The sequence below is a fragment of the Andrographis paniculata genome, unplaced genomic scaffold (assembly GCF_009805555.1).
Source record: "Andrographis paniculata isolate CXL003 unplaced genomic scaffold, ASM980555v1 Contig60END, whole genome shotgun sequence".
NCBI classification, from domain to species: Eukaryota; Viridiplantae; Streptophyta; class Magnoliopsida; order Lamiales; family Acanthaceae; genus Andrographis; species Andrographis paniculata.
The window spans coordinates 593,721-613,843 of NW_026137596.1; the positions used below are offsets into that span (position 1 = coordinate 593,721).

Below are 20,123 nucleotides of genomic sequence, written 5' to 3' on the forward strand. Positions count from 1 at the left end.
CGAAAATGGTATTTAAAACATATAGAGTAAGTAAAAAACACTTCAAGTGAAAACTTACACTAAAAGAGTTAAATTAATTAATAGAAATAGTTATATGATGTGATTATATAAATATATGTTGATATAATATTTTGAATATAAAATTAATTTTTAATGTCAAATAAAAAATTAAAAATAAATATTTAATTGGATGTAGGTAAAAAAAAAAAAATGATAAAATACTGAAAATTTCGTAAAATTTATACACATTAATTTAATATACCAAAAGTATAGTACAATATATTTAAAGATTCAAATTATTAATAAAAAAAATTAAAAAAATAACAAATAACTAACACTAAAACAATTAAACCAATTAACAAGAAGTGAAACTAAAAAAACTATGATATAGATTTACTGCTACTAAAAAGTTTGGTAAAATATATTTCTTCCGCTACAATTCAAATGGGCCATTTGGTGTATTGCTTTATATTAACAAATAATAATATTTTATTAATTAATAAAAATATGTAAAATAATTTTGATATTTTTGTCAATTGTATTTTATGTATAATTTTTTTTTGTACAACGTAAAAATCCGCAGTCGTTATTTGACAAGTGCGTCTAGGTAACCCTCAACAGTTATGGTATATTTGTAATTTATGTAAAAATGAAATGTTATTTTTGTATTTATGTGTTATTATGTTTACTATAATAGAAAAAGTATACTTACATAAGAATGATAAAAATAATAAATATGATATTTTTAGTTGGAACAACATTAATATTTAAAGAATTGAATTATTAAATAAAAAGTATTTCAACCAATAACTAATACTAAAACAACTAAGTAATTATGAGAGGTAAAACTGAGAGCATAGTTACTGTAACCAAAAGTGTGGTAAAATATATTTAAAGAGTTGAGTTATTAATAATAAATATTTGAACCGATAACTAATACCAAAACAGCTAACTAATTAATGAGAGGTGAAATGAAAGTATAGTATATTGAGTTATTGTAACCAAAAGTTTGATATAATATTAAACTTTTTTTTTAGTCTCATATCCGACCCTCTTATCATTTTAGTCGTGAAAATTTTCGTTGTTTTAGTTCTTCGATGCCGGAGACGCCCGCGTTGTTCACCGGAAGCCACGTGTCCGCTAGGTATCCCGCCAGGTCAGCGACACCTGACGGACATTTGGATTTTATTTTATTTTTTAATTTTTTACTTTTTTTTTCAATCAAACCAAAAAAAAATTAAAAAAGGCAAATAAAATTAAAAGTCCACGTGCCCGTCAGGTGTCGCTGACCTGATGGACACGTAGACTCTAGAGAACCACGTGGGCATCTCAGGCGCCGGAGGACTAAAATAGCGAAAATTTCACTTATGGGACTAGTTGCGACATACTCCACTTCCGGAGACTAAAATGATAAAGGGGTCCAGTTACGAGACTAAAAAAACAGTTTACCCTACGTTTAAAAGATGAGTTACTATAACCAAAGGTATATAGAAATTGAAACCCCAACCACATTTATATAGTATAAGAACTTTACCACCGTGAGGTCATTAGTTCAAACTCCAATGCCTAAATCATCTATTTTTTTTTATTTCGATCTGCCTTATAACAAAGTATCTATTTATTTTTTAGTAACTATACTCTACATCTAACATTAAAAAAGATGAAAGTTGAATGTTGAAAGGGCAAAATGTTGGGATAATTATGGAATAAAATTGGACTCATATGGGGATGAATTTAAATTTTAAAAAAGTAAAAAATTGAACTCAAATGTATATATATATATATATACATATATTTAAGGAATAAGTCCTAGCATAATAATTCTAATTAACTCGGAGAGATGTATATAGAGTAATTGATATGGATTATAAATATTTGAATATATATATAGTTAATTATTTTGCATATTAGTACTAAGTATATATAATTATATAATAGTGGTCATTATTGAATAATATCAAATTTGAAAAATTAGATCAATAAAAATAAAATAAAACCCTATTAGAACTCACCGTAACAATGTTTTAGTACTACCTTTTGTACTAAATGCATATTATGAGTTTATTTTTGTATTATTATTTTATTTTACATATAATATACAATATGACTATATTTTTTTAACACTATTAATATTTTTTAATTACAATTCTCTAAAAGTAATAATAAACTAAAAATAATATATTTTATATTTTTGATACAATTTTTCATATGATATACTAAAAATTATTTCATCTAAAAACGTTAATGAACGGAGCCTATATAGCATAATTAATTTTTTTTTTAAAATAACCCTATAAATTTGAAATAAAATGATTTATAAACTTTTAAATAAAGAAGAATAAATTTGCATTACACTGTAAAAATATTTTTTTTCTTTATTCTTCTTCTTCTTCTTCTTTTTTTTTTTAAAAAAAATTTGGTTCCATCATTACTGATTAAATTTATCACAGTTGCATCTAAAAAATTGTTTAGGAATTTGTCTACACATTAGAACCTAGCATGTGTTTAATATAATCTTGTAATTAGTTGTGCATGCATGCAAAGTTGGTAAACACATGTTATGATATATTTATTCTTGATTGAATTAATTATTGACTAAATTAACAATCATAATTTGGAATATATATATATATATATATGAATAAGCATATCAATCAAATTTGTTTGACCATATTTGTATATAAAGATAAATACCATAAATATATATGCCCCAAATCAAATCAAGATGTCACATTTGCTTCCCACTTGAAATTTATACAAACACACATATATATATATATATATATTTCTCATTATATTTTTACATACATACCACATGATGTGCATCGTTGTTGGCCTCCACAAATGATCCTATCGACAATCTAGAAAGATCCCAATTTAATTATAATCGAATCTATAAAAGATCATATATCATACGAGGATTGATATATATATATATATATATAACACAAACCCACCCTACCTTTCGTCCCGTCGTCGATGTAAGGCGACGTGTTGTCGATTGCGCGATTATACTATTGTTGGAATATTGTGTATTCACGGTGTGTTTCTTTAAGTTTTGAATTTTATTTTGAATTAAGTTTTTGCAAAGAGTGAGATTTTGAATTGTAATTATATTTGATTTTATATAAATAAGTGTAATTGATTTAATATTTTGAATGATAGATTCACTGTTCTTAACATGTTAAATAAAAAATATATACTCCCTCCGTCCCACTACAATTGATGCTATTTCCATTTTTGTCTATTTTTGGTAAAAATTATTACACCAAAATATATTTAACAAATTATAAATCAACTTAATTAACTACTTATACAACATCATAAATGACGTAGGATCCATGTTAATTATAAATAAACAAAAATATTTTTTTTATTTACTTGTATTATAGAAGATTTTATTCTCTACAAAATGATATTCATATTGCATATATTTTTTAATTGCTATATAATTTTTAAATATTTAAACATATATTTTAATAATTTTAATCGTATATATTAAATTTACTTTAAAACTATAAATATTACTCCCTCCGTCCCATAATAAAGTATCTATTTTTCTATTTTAGTCCATCTCATAACAAAGTATTCATTTCCTTTTTTAGTAATTGTACTGTCTACTTAACATTACAAATACCCTTACAACTTACAATATATTACACAAATTTCATTACATTTATATCACACATACTAATAAGGTTATTTTAGTTATTTCTACTTTATTTCTACTATATCTCAATATAATACTAATATTTCTAAAACTACGTGCAAAAAGCAAATGGATACTTAGTTTCGGGACGGATAGAGTATTAATTATACAAAAAATAATATAATAATATCATAACTAATTATTATTAACTAATTAAACATCCCCGCCTTAAATACTGTCCCTAATCAAAGGATTCAATTCCGCTGGGACGGAGAGAGTATTTTATTTCATGAGTTTTGAGAGAAAATTAGTTGGTGAATAGCATGAGATTAAAACCAAACACTAAATTGAAAGTGAATAAAATAATTCATTTTATGTTATTAACTCACGAATTAAACTGGCATTTAACTTTTATGTTTTATTTTTTTATTGTTAGATTGAACTCGATATATATATATATATATATATAAAAGCAATTTTTGTATTGCTTCAAGTTTAGACATTTTTGCTCGCCACATTATATGCAATATTATTTCTTTCTAATTCTAAAATTTCTATTTTAAGAACAAAAATTTATTCAACATTTAGGAACAAGAAATTCGAGCTCATCCGTGAATATATATATATATATATATATAAAGAACTGAAACTTGTATTTTAGTTCGATCACAAGTCCACTCAACTTATATTTATCCTAAACGATGAAACTTTTTATCGTGTCTGAATGAATCAAACACTTCTAAATATAGTTCTAAAACCGATGCATTCCATTTACAGATTGATTGAAACTTTGGGATGCAAGAATGGTCCACCTGTGGAGACAACTAACATGGTGCTCGAAATGAAACACAAAACATGCGTGGGGCATTGTAAGAAAGAAATGATTTGTTGATTTCATTCCCTGAAACAAACAGATTAGATTAGATTAGATATATCAGGACACAAGGCTGCAAGCAAGATTGGGATGACCTTAATCAAGATTAAATTAAAAAACAAAGTATCGAGTGTCGTCTGATCCTTTAATTCCATGTCGTCGAGCACTAACCTACTTAGGGACAAATACACTTCTTTCCACTGCATGCATGCATGCATGCTTTGTAAGTTCAAGCTTTCTTATTATTTCAATAATGTCATAATTTATTTTAATCCACTCATCTATTTATATTACACACGTATATGATATTAATATTTCAAATTTTACTTGTACAAAAAATATATTTATTTTTCCTGAACAAAAAAATATATAAAATCACATCAAATAATATACATCAAAATCAAAATGAGTTGAGTCCATCCAATTAATTGTTTATCCTAAACCCATTACAATATGGGCCTAGTTGATCCAATCCATACATGTATATATATATATATTCTATTATATAATGAATATTACTTTTCTCTTGGTTAAATTCAATTATAAATCTCTTAGATCATAGTTGCCCTCTCATTTTTATTTTATTTTGTCTATAAATATTAAATCCGGAATAGTTCCCTTATCCTTGTTCATTGATAACCATCTTCATCTTCATCACTCATTGTTCACTTTAATTCAATCCCAAACTAAATGGGGAGCAAACTCGATCTCTATGGATCTCCTGCCTTGGATTTTTCTGCAATTCTTTTTTTTTGTATTATTATTAGAATTATTTATTATTATTATTACTTTTTAGCAAAAGTTAAAAGAAGAGAGGGTCTGAGGAATAATGGGCTTTATGACTTGAAAGCAAAAGTGATGATGGTTTTCGGACAAAGATATTTGTAAGTTGGAGTTTTTTTTGTTATTGTCGGACTATACACTACAAACCTTTTTATCTAAATTATTATTAGACATCATTCACACGACTTTGTGAGTATTTTTTTTTTTAGTTTATATTGTACACTCAATTTGGAACTTGCTATTTGGGCCACACCTGCTCCAACTGTTTAAAGCCCAATAGTTCTAATTCGGCCCAAAACTCTCTTATGCTAACGCTCTACATACTTATTGGAGTATTTTTTTTTTGTTATTGTTCTTTTTTAAATTAAAGTAGTATTTTATATACAAAATATTATATTTATATATATTAAATATATATTTTTTATTTAATCTTGTATTTTATATTCTGTAAAGAGTTAATATTTAAAAAATATATATAATTTTTTAATAAAAATATATTTTAAAAGAAAAGACCTAAACTAGAAAGCGAATATAATGACACGGAAAAGCGTGATTCATCAGTAAGTATATATATATATATATATATATAAGTTGACAGTGACGATTTTAGCACGAGACATTCCCTTCCATTCCGCCAGAAATTGCTTTGCTTCTTCTTCTGCATAAGGACGAGAAAGTTGGGGCTAGGATCGCTAGATTTCCTTCAATGGCTTCAAGCACGAGTCCCAAACCGGAGAAAAATGCTGCCCCGGTGTTGCAGCCGGAGTTCGGCCCCGACGGTATTATTCGAGAATCTCCGGTCATCGCGTATACGGAAAAGGTCCTTTTTTTTTTAAATTCCGCACCGGAATGTCGCTACGAGATCGTTTGGAGTAAATTTTCTGTGGAGTGATCATTTTGATGCGGGTGAAATGATTCCTTTTTTGTTTCGAATTTTGTTTTTATTCTAATTTTTTCCCCTCTGGATCCAGATAATTGAGGAAGAGCGGCTTCAGTTGAGGAAGTGAGTTGATTTTCCTATCGTTATTTAATTTGCTTACCTCTGTGGTCGCTGCTGTTGATGTTTCTGTTTGTTTGGAACTTAGAAACTTACTTTAGGTGCACAATCAGAGAAAATTTTGGTTTTAATTATGTTGCATTTACTTTGGCTAGAGTTTTTCATTTTTAAATACTCATTACAGTTCATTTGAAGTGCTTGGATGTTGTGAAAGTAGACAGGGACAGTGTGCTTTTGATAGGAAGATATCATTCGTTTTAGCAATTTGGAGTTATTTGAAATTGATGGCACATACTGGAAAAGCCTTTCTCAAAATGGCAGCATCATCTTATAGCCGTGAAAATGGGATCTGGAAGGATATAAGTCTTCCAATTCTAATGAAAAATCTCAATTATGATTTGCTGCACTTATAAGCTGATTTTTTAGGTTGCATAATAATTAGTCAATGTTGATTCTATAACATTAATATAGGCAGTGGGTACTTTTATTGAAGAAGCAAATAAACAACATATAGTATCTAATAGTTTTTTCGTATTCAATTCTAGAAAGTGTATACTTCGTGGATTTCTTTAATTGAACATTGGATATCAGTTCAATCGTGTTATCTCATGCTTTTCCGTTATTTATTAAGGTACATTGAAGAAAACTACTCCAAAATTCGAGATGTTGAAAGAGAATTAGCAAATCTGACGATGGAAATGAAGCTTACTTCTGGACCAAAGAAACATGGTATATTTATATTTTATGCATTTTCTCAATGATTACCATTCCCTCAAGGCTTCCCATGAACCATTATATGTTTATAACTCTATCAGCTCTTGAGCTCATGCGTAAGAAAATTGAAATGTCAACGGAGAGAATTCATGTTGCAAAGCAGAAAGAAGAACTAGCAAAAAAGGTATATATTTCTCACATTGTTGGATGATGGGTTCTATTTTTTCATCGTTAGATACTTGTTTTTTAAGGAGAAAGTTGCACGGGATTTATCCATCTGTTTTGTACAATAAAATTGGAAGACTCAATTTAACAAACTGATTTTATTTGTACTACATTGAATTTTTACAAAGTAACTTCTCACACGTATCATTTTCCTTTGACTTTTTTCTTACACTTATGAACACATTCATGGTTCTGTTGCTGGACTATTTATAGTGGCCAACCTTCTATTATAGGCATTAATAGAAGATTCATGAAGCTCCACAGAGTTTCTTGATAATCACACACATGTATAGAATAATCTAGAATAGTATACAGTGGATCATATTTCTACACTCAACGCTCCACTTAAATAACTCTCTATTAACTGTCTACTTTCCATTCCATGGTGCTTCACCAATTTCTCGAATTTGGCATCATTTGAAGCCTTTAGTAATAATATCTGCAACTTGATCTATAGTCTTTACATGCTTTATCTTCATTTTGACAAGCAAGACTTTTCTGCAAGCAAAATGATAATGTACTTCAACATGTTTAGTTATGGCATGGAAGATTGGATTCTTAGTCATCTGAACAGCTGACTGAATATCGCAATGTAGTTGTACTGAGTAGTCAATTGGCTGATGAAGATCTTTCATAAATTGTGTTAACCATGTACATTCTTGAGTTGCTGTTGCTACTGCTTTGTACTGTTCCTCAGTACTTGATAAGGATGCTTTAGTTTGCCTCTTACTGTACGATGTACTAAGAGATTGGTCTAGGTTGTCTCTTGCTAACCACAAATCTAGCTGTTGAGCACCTCATATCATAGTCTCAAGCATAATCAGCATAACAATTGTAACCACTTGGCAGCTCAAACCGGAATATCACTGCTGCTAAACTAAAGTGTTGGGTCTACCGAGCCAACCTGTTTGATTCATGTGGCCAGAATTTTTTTTCTTCTTTTTCTACGATTGTTCTGTTTCTTGTATACCTCTAGTCTTTCGCCCAAATATCAAGTCTGCATAGGGATGAAAGATGATGGGATTACTTCTCTTCACTTGGCAGTTTTTCATTTTATTATGTATATTTTTTATATTACAGTTTTATTGTGTTTGCTTGGAAACTTCAGTATATGTTTTGAATGCTTTCCAGTTAAATTTGAAATCGAGCTAGAGTAATGCTAATCATATCTACTAATTCTATTTAGGAGAGTGGCATTGACTATTGAATGCCTTAACTTATGTCATATCTACGTTTTCATTCTTATAGTGTTGTTTTTTCCATTTTTTTTGGTTCCCATTGTGATCTTCAGTTTCATGCCATATAGCTGTTTTCTTATCTGTCAGGCATGGGAAGAAGCTGCAAAAGCTGTAAAGGATGAAGAAGCTGTTAAACAGAAGCTTTGTGAAGATTTGAATAATCTGGTTGATATAAATTTTGATACATATTCCTAAAGCTTATTTTGTTCTCTAGTGTTTCCTTCTTTTTTTGGGGTTGTAATAATTCAAAGGAGACGCTTTTACAGGTTCTTGAGAGTAGTAATGCACAACTGACTAGACTGGAGGAATTGAAACGCAGGATGGAGTCTCTGAACCCTAGCAGAGCATCAGTTTCCACTCCGACTGTAAGATTCGATTAACTTTATGAAGGAACTTTGTAATATTTATGTTTGCCTGTGTATAATTATCCTTGCGGCTATCCATACTTTGAGGGCTTGTTTACTATGAGGGAAAGGATGGGATTAACAAACAATTATTGAATAATCCTATCCTATCAAGCATGGTAGACACACCCTGAGAGAATGGCTAACTATGTAGATCTGACACTGTTTGAAAGATAGTTACGAATTAAAAATGCCTCACACGAGCCTTCTAAATAATGCGCTCGTGCTTGTAAATGATCACTTCACGTGAGCATACTAACTAATTTAGACTGAAATTGATTTTCTTCAACTTTTGATGTATTTCAGGTAATTTATTAGCTTACTAAAGTTTTTTGTTTATTGATGCTGATAGGTAATAATAGGTTGAGAAAAACTAAGAAAAATTAAAATGGAATGTTATTGTTTTCTTTATTTATTTTTCTTAATGCACACAAACTTGAAAATAAATGGAAGTCTGTATTAGCAATATGACTTGATTCTGTTATTCCCATGTGTGATTTTGTTATACCAATATACCCCATTCATTCTTTTCTCATAACTATGAAACTAAGACGCTATGGAACAAATATTGATATTTGAGAGCAATATTCCAACATTCATGAAAGAAGTTATTTGTTTATTGAAAACTCATATAAAGCTGCAATTTTGAAGATCATTGCCCCATCATGCTAGCCCATTTTTTACCTACATTTCATAAGTAAGCTTGCTATTTAGGGTGTGTTTGTTTGAGGGTTTGGATTTTGAGTTGGGATTTGAATAGTAAAAAATTTGAATTTGAATAGTTGTATGATGTGATATAAATAGGTGTTGATGTGATGTTTTGAATGTAAAATTGATTTTTAGTATAATATAAAAAATGAAAAATAGGTGTTTGATTTGATGTTTTTGGGGGGAAAAAATAGGATGAATAGTTGAAATCTAAACAAATCCCTCAAACAAACACACCCTTAATATATCTTTGCTTTCTACATTTTCATGTAAATACTCATTGGATTCATAGGGTTGAGAGATTTTTTGCTATCCAATAGTAAATTTATCCGTATCTTCAGTAATTAGTCTGGGGATCTCAGTAAATGTTTTGGGAACTGAGATTGCAAATCTTACGACTAGTGTGATACTGCATAATGACTCCTACGATGTTGTATTTTCTTGTTTGAGTTGTAATTCTGGTTCCACGAGTTACAGGTGTTTATTTTAGGGGGCGTTTGGTATAGAGAATAGAATCGTATAAAAATGAGAGTAGAGAATGGAATCGTTGAGAAATTGAATTGAATAAAAAATGATAATTCATTCTCTTGTTTGGTAAAACAGATAATTCAGTTTAAAAATATAAAAAAAAAAATGCAACTATATGAATGATTAAACAAAGAATAAATGATTAACCGGATAAAAAAGAGTTTTAATGTATGAGAATTCATGAAAAATATTTTTTGTGAGTTTTTTTTAAAAAATTATAAATTATATACGATATTTTTTAAGATTATATTTTAGTACAACTTCTTAAAAGATAGTAAAATAAATACTTTAACAATATATTAATTTTTTTTTTGTAAAATTGAAATAATATAATTTTAAAAAAATTATAAAAACTAAATATTACAAAAAAAATTAAAAAAATATATACTACAACATCATTTCTCTCAATTTCTCTGCATATGGGAGAGAAATGGAAATGATTCAAATCCATTTCTCTGATTCAAACAAACAAGAAAAATGATACCATTTTCATTTCTCTGGTCTCATTTATCTGTACCAAACACAATTTTAATGATTTGTTGATGCATAAGGGCTAACCTACCATGGCCAAGAATCATTAGTATTTGATTTGCACTGTCATGAACATATATCTACTTCAAGAAACTTCATGACTTTTAAGTAATATCATGTTTAGGATGGAAACCAAAGACCAGCACAGATCAGTACTTCTGCAATCCCAAGTGCATCTTCTAAGCCTGAGAATGTTGAGAAATCTACAGATAAAGGCCAACAGCCATCTGTTGATGGAGCAGGAGGGAGAAAGAAAGCTGTGATCCATGGTAAAGTAAGGGGAATAGGAGCAGTACCTAAGGGTAGAAATCCTGCATCACCTGGTTGGACTGGTTCTGGTTTTGACGTCGACAGTAGAGTGTAAAACCAGCATTACAGCAATATGTCCCCACCTGGTTAAAGTCCAGTCTACAGTGTTAGCTTTCCTCGTGCAATTTGTTCATTATTTCATTGAACCAGCTACTGAAGTTCTGTCAACTATATACAAGGGAAAGAAAAGCTATCCCCTGAGTGGACTTAAATTGTAAACATGCCTGTACATGAGACATTTAAGCACTTAACTTTTTTATGAATTGCCATTAACATGTTCTTTGCTGTTGTGACAACTACATGAATCATCCTTAGCTATGGAGAGAGCATTGCATTGTCATGAAGAAAGGCCTTTTGCAGGAATCATTCACAAATGCTTATTCAAAGTGATAGATCCATACAAACATCAGCAACGGCAATCTGTCAGAGGTATGAACAATCATAATTCCATTTGGCCAACTAAAATTAATTGAATCACCTGATTCTTGCAACATTACTTGCTATGTTTATCATTATGACCGAACCACTTGTGCAGGAGTTAGATGGCATATTAAAAAAGATCATCTACTAGCCTGTTTGCAAATTGAATTCCCCGCCCCCATTTCTGTCACTCACATGGTTGCCAATTCTAGGTTTGAAATCCATCCCTTTTTCTTAGCTGTGATGTTTGTGTTTAGAACTTTTCTTTTAAGGTTTGCCACCATTTATTTCAACCTGCCAATGCTGGTTCTTTATTTGAATCCTTCTGCAAAAAATGTGTGTACATATGTATGTATGTTGGTAATATTTTGCCATGGGCAGACCCAGCAATGGTATTCAATGCGACATGATTGTTGCTTTTGTTGTCGAATACCTTATTCTGCAACCCCTTCTCCCTCCCTGATGACAAGAAACTGTGCCAGCCACAGCTAAAACTTTCTGTTTATATTTTTTGTTTATGAATATTTTTACCAACTTGTGTTCAGGGAAAATGCAATTTATGGTCTGGCACTAGAAAGATGGGAGTGTTTCTGTGTGTGACATAAATTGGGGTACCCCATCTGACCCTGTCTTTCATGAAACTTTCATTTTCTTCCATTAATGCTTTTAGGCCATCAAGGAATTGAGATTTTCTTTGAAATATTTATTATGGCACCTCTCTACTCTATACTCTGATTTCCCAACTCCCTAAAATTTAGGAATTCAAATCCAGTTTGTATTGACATGGATTTGCATTTTGTTCCCATTCTCTCTCTCTCTCTACCCTGCATTAATATTCTCACCAATTTGGTTGCATTGTGTCTCACTTCATTCTACTACCTGTGTTATGTATTTAATTTTCAATTAAATTTGAAGGAGTTGCTGATGGGACAGGCAGTGTTGTGATATGCAATAATGACAATAAAAAATAGTATGTGTTGGTGTGTATATTTGGGTCAGGGGTCGACGCGTAGAGAGTATTTTATATATGATATTTGTTTGTTTATTTTTTATATATTTTATATTATGATCTGGGGTTTTGTTTCTTCTTCTTCTTCTTCTCCTCCACTACACTTACTGACATCTTGTTTGTTAATATAAATATTCTACTGTTGTTACTGCAACTATGTCTGTAATTTGAAATCGGATCAGGATTCTTTTTCCCTCTTCCCTAAATTCAATGCTTAACTGAATTTATATCCTCTTTGTTTTCATTCTTCTATAACTTGCTTTCAACTCAATAATAATACTAATAAATCAATGTTTTAGATAGTAATTTTTGGAGTTTAAAAAAAGTTTTAAAATAATAACATATTAGTATTTGATGAAGTGTTACGGGAAAAAAAAATGTATTTGAGGAATTATTTTTAAAAAATTACTGAATATATATTAAAATATTCAAGAGTGTGTAAATATAGCCTAAATATGCTTGCATGAAATTGAACTATTTTATTTTTTTTCTTGAAAGAGCCAAATTAGATATGTTTTTTTAATTTTTTAAGTCAAATTAATTAAAGGATAAAGCAACACGCTAAATTCTATTTATTTTAATATTAATTCAATTTTTACTATTTTCAATTTTATACTCTCGAATCTTTCATCCAAATACACTGAAGAGCTTTTAGAATTTGAACTACACACTTAATTACATAATATAAGAAACATATTTGAGTGGTGTTTATTTGCTATTCTTTTATTTTTTCACTGCTTAATTTATAGTAACACAATATATATATATATATAATCTTATATTCAATATATTTATGTCTATTTGAACATTTTCAAAATTTCAAAATACCAAAATAAATAGGTACAGGTACAACTCCCAACAATTATATAGTTTCTTGGCAACATAACAAATATTATTTTTGTAAGAGAATTTTTTTTTTTTTGCATGCAAATTATTTTGTTGTGTGATTTTATATTTTTATTGAATAAGATAATTATATTGTTCGAACAATGTGCTAGACATCATATAACATTTTTTGTTCTGAAAAAAATATATAATAATTTTGAAACAAGATTTGAAAGCAGCAGCTTCGTGGAATTGGTATGTACCTACATTTATTTGCATGTGTTTGCATTCTAGTATATTTTAGAACTTGTTTTATAATTATTTATTAAAAAATATTTTATCTAAAATCTAAATTTCATTTGAAATAATATAAAAATATTGTATTCAATTTTATTTCCATCTAGATAAGTTGTGTAAACAAGCCCAAATTTTTCATCTAATTTTTTATTATTTTAAAATAATTTCAAAACTTGAAAATATTTTCAAAGCAAATATATCCACAAGACTGAATGTCTCTTTTGGGCACAAAAGGATTTTATTTACAATATGAATACAATTACATCCAAATACATATACATATACATAAATTCATATTCCTATATATATAACCTGATTGGTCAAGCCTAATAATAATAAGGCACGTGACGCCCAACTAAAACGGCCCATGGCATCATAATCACCTCACGTGATTCCCGGCACGTGACATCCGCATGTCGTTGTCTCCTCCGCCGCCGCCGCCGCGAGCCACCATCGCCGCCACCGTCTCGCGAACCAACTGCTCCATTATTTCAGCTTCAATCTCGCGCACGATTCTCTCCCCTTCCTCCTCGAACTCCCCATCCAGCCGCCGGAAATCTTTACAAATCAACGAATCGATATCTTCGAGGACCAAACAATTCGCCGCCGGAAAATTATCTATTTTTCTGCACAATTCTTCAACCAACGGAATCCGGCAATTCGCAGTACCGACGGAGGATACAAATTTCTTGAAACAAACATCGGATTTTAAAATTCCGGCCAACAATTCGTCCACCACCTGAAAAATCAGCTTCCTGTTGCAGCGGTGGCTCAGAACGGCGGCTCCTCCAGCTCCGGCGAGGTGGAACAGCTCAATGCGGTGGAAGATTAACGGGTTAATAGGGTGCAAATTGGAGTGCCATTTGACGGAGGTTAACGCCGTCAATTTATCCTCGACGCCGGCAAGACTGAGAATTCTTTGAATATAATCGCCGTACTCCGTCGCTGCGCCGCCGTTAACGGCGTTTGGAACGACGTTTTCTTTGACCGTTGGTCCGTTATCTGGCCGGTTGTACGAACGATTAGATAGCTGCAATTCCAAAATTGGTACCCATAAAAGCAGATTAACAAAAGCTGTGATCATAAATGTAATTAAAATTAAACTTATAATTCCGTTACAATTAAAAAGATATATATATATATATATCGGAGACCTGTAATGGAGTTTTCTTGGATTTAATCTTGTCTGTTTTCGGATGAACAAATGTTTCCTCTTTCTTGTTCCTGGAGGTCTGAACGCGCAATTTTTTGAGTCCTGACGGGGGATTATTTCCATTACTCGAAGCTTTTTTCTGCTGCTTCAATGGAATGGATTCTCGAGCCTGATTATCTCTAATCTCGGATGTCATCGAAACTCGGCGGGATTTCGTCGTGTCCGAGGATTGGCGTTGGTAAGAAATCGTTTTTGCGGACGAATCTTTTTTCTTGAGGAGGATGAGATTTTCGTCTCTTCTTGTGAGGTTAGTGATGTCAGCACCAACACGTCTGTCTCTGAAGATTTGCTTGGGGCAATGGCCGGCGCCGGCGGGGCATCGGTTCTCGTCGTGCCGGAATATTCTTTTATTCGATTCTTGATTATTTGTGTTTATTTGGAGGGATAGGCGGTGGTGGAGGTCGAAGTCGGATCTCCGGGCGGAGGATATTCTGGGCGTTTCCGGCAGCGAGCGGGCGCCGACGGTGATGTCGTCGTCGGAGAAGGGTTTGTGTGATTTGTGGAGGAAGGATCTGAATTTGGTGCGCCGGTGACGGGATTTTTGCCGGAGGGAGGGTGCTGTGGCCGGAGAATTGGATTCCGGCAGCAAATCGAGGCCCATGAGCCTGGCGACGACACTTGGGGTCTTTATTCCGGGGGAATTGTTATTGCTGCTGCTGCTGCTGCTTTTGGGGGAGAAGTCGGCCTGGCTATGGCTATGGCGGCTTGTTTTAATCTGAATTGATCTTACCTGGAGAGATTCTAACAACGTTAGAAAATCCGAAAACGTATATATGTGTATATGTATAGACGGTGTCGACGATCGATCGATGGAGCTTACGGGTAAATTTAAGTTATGGTCTTGTTTTGAGAGGAGTGAAGGATTATGATCGAAGTCGAGGCTGTTTCTGGGTGCTTCCAAACCTGAATTAATTAACATCGTGAAACTGAGGTTACTATTAATTAATATGTAATGAAATGATGAATTGAGATGGATATATATATATACATACATACCTTTGGATAATGATAATGAGAGTGGAGGTGGAGGTGGAGGTGGAGATGAAGGAGTGGGGTTTTGATGTGGTGGAAGAAGAGAGGAAGAATCGCAATGGTGGTTGTAATGAAAATGATGATGATTGGAAGGTAGTGGGGAATCGAAGAATTGGAAAACTGCGTGCATACAGCCGCCGCCTGTTGTGGCCGCCGGCGCCATTTCTCCCGGTGACCTTCTCTTCCCGGCGATCCAGTAGAGCCAGTCTTTCCCCATGAAAATGAAATTGAAGAAGAACAAGTGTTGCAGCCTGCACAGAGAGAGAGAGTGTGTGTATGGCTGTTGGTTCATCTAACACTTCATAATCACATTAATATTATTAATATGTGTGTATATATATATATATAGAGAGAGAGAGAGAGAGAAGAGGATAAAAATTGCAGTATTAGAGAGAGAGCAGGGTATTATCAGTATCACTCACTCCCGAGCGGGAATTGAAGCAGCTGACCCAAATTCTCTCTCTTTCTCTCTCTAAAGATATGCGTCTAATAAAGTAATAATAATAAAAACCATTTTACATATAAAAATGTCGTTACTATTCGTTAAGTAAATTGTTATTAAGGAAAAAATTAATTTTGATCCCAATATAATTAAAATTAATTAATTTTGGTCATAATATAAAAAATTCATCAATTTTGGTCCAAATATAAAAAAAATTCATCAATTTTAGTTCAAATATAAATAATTTCAATCAATTTTGGTTCCATTATAAATAATTTTTATCAATTTTGGTCCCAACTTTAGAAAACTAACGGCAATTGCTGATATGGACATGACGGAGGTGACGTGGCAGTTGACCTGGAAAGTACACGGCCATGTACAATTATACACGGTCATGTTGTTACATGGCCATGTATATTTCAGTGTATAATTATACATGGCCATTTTGTTACACGGCCATGTACAATTATACACGGCCATGTTGTTACAGGGCCATGTATATTTCTGTGTATAATTATACATGGTCATGTTATTACACGGCCATGTACAATTATACACGGCCATGTTGTTACATGAACATGTATATTTCAGTGTATAATTATACATGACCATGTCATATAATTCTACACTGCCGTGTATCTTTCTGTTTCGGTTTAAAATTTTAATTTTTTATTATATTTTTAAATTTTTTTTTTGAATTTAGAATAGTTGATATAATTAAAATAGAAAATAATAATAATAATAATAATATAATTAAAATATATCAATTTTAGTTCAAATATAAGTATTTATCGAGTATGTTCTTTTTGAAAGATTTTGTCTAAAATACTATTTAGCAAAAATTTCAATAAGAGATATCTTTTTTTGCTAAATAGTAGAATTTTAGACAAAATCTTCCAAAAGAACATACTTGATAAATACTTATATTTGAACTAAAATTGATATATTTTAATTATATTATAATTATTATTTTTTTTTTCATTTTAACTATATCAACTATTCTAAATTTTAAAAAAAATTAAAAATATAACAAAAAATTAAAATTTTAGACCGAAACAGAAAGATACACGGCCGTGTAGAATTATACATGGCCGTGTAACAACATGGTCATGTATAATTATACACTGAAATATACATGGTCATGTAACAACATAGCCGTGTATAATTGTACATGGTCGTGTAACAACATGGCCATGTATAATTATACACTGAAATATACATGACCCTGTAACAACATTGTTGTGTATAATTGTACATGGCCGTGTACTTTCCAGGTCAACTGTCACGTCACCTCCGTCATGTCCACGTCAGCAATTTCCGTTAAGTTTTTTAACGGTACGACCAAAATTGATAAAAATTGTTTATAATTGGACCAAAATTGATTGAAATTGTTTATATTGGGACCAAAATTGATGAGTTTTTTATATTATGACCAAAATTGATAAATTTTGGTTATATTGGGACCAAAATTGATGAATTTTTTATATTGTGACCAAAATTGATTAATTTTGATTATATTGGGACCAAAATTGATTTTTTTCCTTATTATTATTTTTTTTATGGGCTGAAAATACATTTATAATATTAAAGATTTGGAAAAAAATTTGAATAGTAAAAATTTATTTATGTGATATATTTCGTTGGAGAAAAAATATACTTTATATAATATTTTTTAATAAAATATTATTTACTTTATGAAAAATGTTAAAAAATTTAAAAATATCCATAAATAGTGTATATTGATATGGTGTTTTATTATGGAGTAGTTTATTTATGCCGATTGATGATTAAAATGCTAATTAGGATTAGCTCTAGAAAAATAAAATGCATAATGTATTATTTTTACTCCATATTATATTTATTACTATAAGTATATGTGATTATGACTTTTTAGCATCCTAGCCGCCTAAAAAATGGTGGGGAGTGCCTAGTAAACAAACTACCAAAAAAAGTCAAACAACAGAAAGTTAAAGTAATTAATTTGACAAACTCGTTTAATTTAAAGAAAAAAAAAATATATATATATATATATGCAATTTTAATTATATAAGATCATTTTAAAATGTTAATATAATTTGTATAGAGTTTTAAAAATAAATTATAGAGTTTTTATTGTATTCAATATTTTTATAAGAAAAATTATTCAAATACAAATTCAATTCCTTTTATTTATTTTTTTATTTAAATTTTAATAATTTATTAATATGATATCAATATGTATGAATATAATATTTTAAATAAAAAATTAATCTTTAATATAATATAAAAAAATAAAAGTTTTATTTGGTATTTGTTAAGTTGATCACAAACTTCAACATTTATTTTTGACATAGTGACAAAACCACTTTCTGCTACTATGGTCGTTGGCTTCCAAAAACAACAACACTGGAACTTGTTAGTGAAGTCCAATCAAGCAGTCTCTTTGTCCCTTCAAGTTTGGCGGCTGCTCAAGGCAAAATGAACTCCTTGAATCTGTCCTTTTGTGTTTAGAATTGATTAGATACATCACCATTCCTTGTTTGTATCAAAGTGAATTTATTGCTTGTCATATTATGACTGTTGTGGTTGCTTCAACATTGCTTGAGAATTGTGGGAAGTTGGATTAGAGTGGTTTTTAGAGAGAGTGTTTAGTGAGAGAAATATTATGTTTATCCTGTCAATCTCTTCCCTTCCCATATCTATGCACTAATTGAGTGATATACTTTATTATCCCGTTGGAGAAGTTCAGTGGTCGAAGGGAGATCGAAGTTCCGATCAGGGGAACATTCGAACTCTGAGAAGCCCAACTATATCTTAGTTGTTAGTACGCGTTTGTAACAACTTATGTCTGAAAGAAAATTCCTAGGTAATTAGTTTGTAGTTTGGGTTGCAGGAGGTTTGGGTGTTTTATTCTTAATCAGCACTGGTTAATGAACTTCTTCTGGATTGGTATCCCCGAATGTAGGATGGTTTATATTCGAACCGGATAAACAAATAACTTGTCATTTATTGCTTTGAAATCATTTTATTTATTTCATTGACAAATCGGTGTTATAACTGTGATATAACTACGCTTCGGGAGTTTGCCCATTTGGATAAGTGCAGGAGGTTTTATTATAGTAGCGTCTATTTCCATCCCAACAGTATTTTTCTAAAAATATTAGTCCGGTTTAGGGTGGGATGTGTTGTGATATATGCGAAGATGGTATTGGTAGGTCTAACAAAGTTCCTAATTAAACTTAACAAAATTGTCGCAATAATTAAATAAATAAATTAGCTAGCTCTCCATGGATTTCAAAAACGTTAGTAGTGCAGGTAGCAGCACAAAAATCAAGATTCAGTATCAAGAAATTTAAAAATAACAAAAAATTGAGGAATCTAATCCATAACTCAGAATTTGTCCGAATTTCATATTACGAGGTCTGTGTTTCAAAAACAATATATATATATATATATATAAATTGTTGGACCATTAATCAATTAATTATAGTGTCATATTATTTGCTATTTAATTCATCAATTCTTATCTCATCTCAGGTGACCCCTTGAATTAAATTTATTTATTTGTGTCCTTTGCTCGTGTTATGGGGCAATTGTCTTAATCCCACATTTCATGTCTTTTTTTCTTTTATTAAAATATATTTTGGATGTGTGTACCGTTGGCATTGATGATTGTACATAACCCCACTGTCCGAATGAACTTTTTCCATTATATTACAATGCAGCCGTGCAAATGAAGATTTTATTCTATTCTTAATAAATTTAAATGTAATTAAGGCTTTGTTTATTGGTCCCTTTTTAAAAGTAATTGTAATTTTTTTTGTAAAAATGATTATGTAACATAATACTCCTTCCAGTCCTAAATATATAATATCACAATTATTGTATATACAAAAATTTAAAAAGAAATATAATTAGTAAACAATTAATAATATATCAGTAAAAT

General features: G+C 30.6%; 2 protein-coding genes across 2 annotated transcripts; one reads left to right on the forward strand and one right to left on the reverse strand.

The window, feature by feature from the left end:
• The first annotated feature begins 5,908 nt into the window (after positions 1-5,908).
• LOC127259241 (uncharacterized) lies at positions 5,909-11,239 on the forward strand. Its single transcript, XM_051286427.1, has 7 exons — positions 5,909-6,126; positions 6,278-6,309; positions 6,935-7,032; positions 7,119-7,201; positions 8,568-8,645; positions 8,747-8,845; positions 10,776-11,239. Exons 1-7 carry the CDS (start codon positions 6,013-6,015, stop codon positions 11,013-11,015), a joined length of 744 nt encoding a protein of 247 aa, XP_051142384.1. The 5' UTR covers positions 5,909-6,012; the 3' UTR covers positions 11,016-11,239.
• Positions 11,240-13,739: 2,500 nt separating this feature from the next.
• Positions 13,740-16,025, reverse strand: LOC127259875 (uncharacterized). The gene is made up of 4 exons (XM_051287486.1): positions 15,721-16,025; positions 15,545-15,627; positions 14,666-15,454; positions 13,740-14,541 (listed from the first exon to the last, which is right to left on the reverse strand). The coding sequence occupies exons 1-4, from the start codon at positions 15,971-15,973 to the stop codon at positions 13,891-13,893; spliced, it is 1,776 nt and encodes a 591-aa protein (XP_051143443.1). The 5' UTR covers positions 15,974-16,025; the 3' UTR covers positions 13,740-13,890.
• Positions 16,026-20,123: the final 4,098 nt, after the last annotated feature.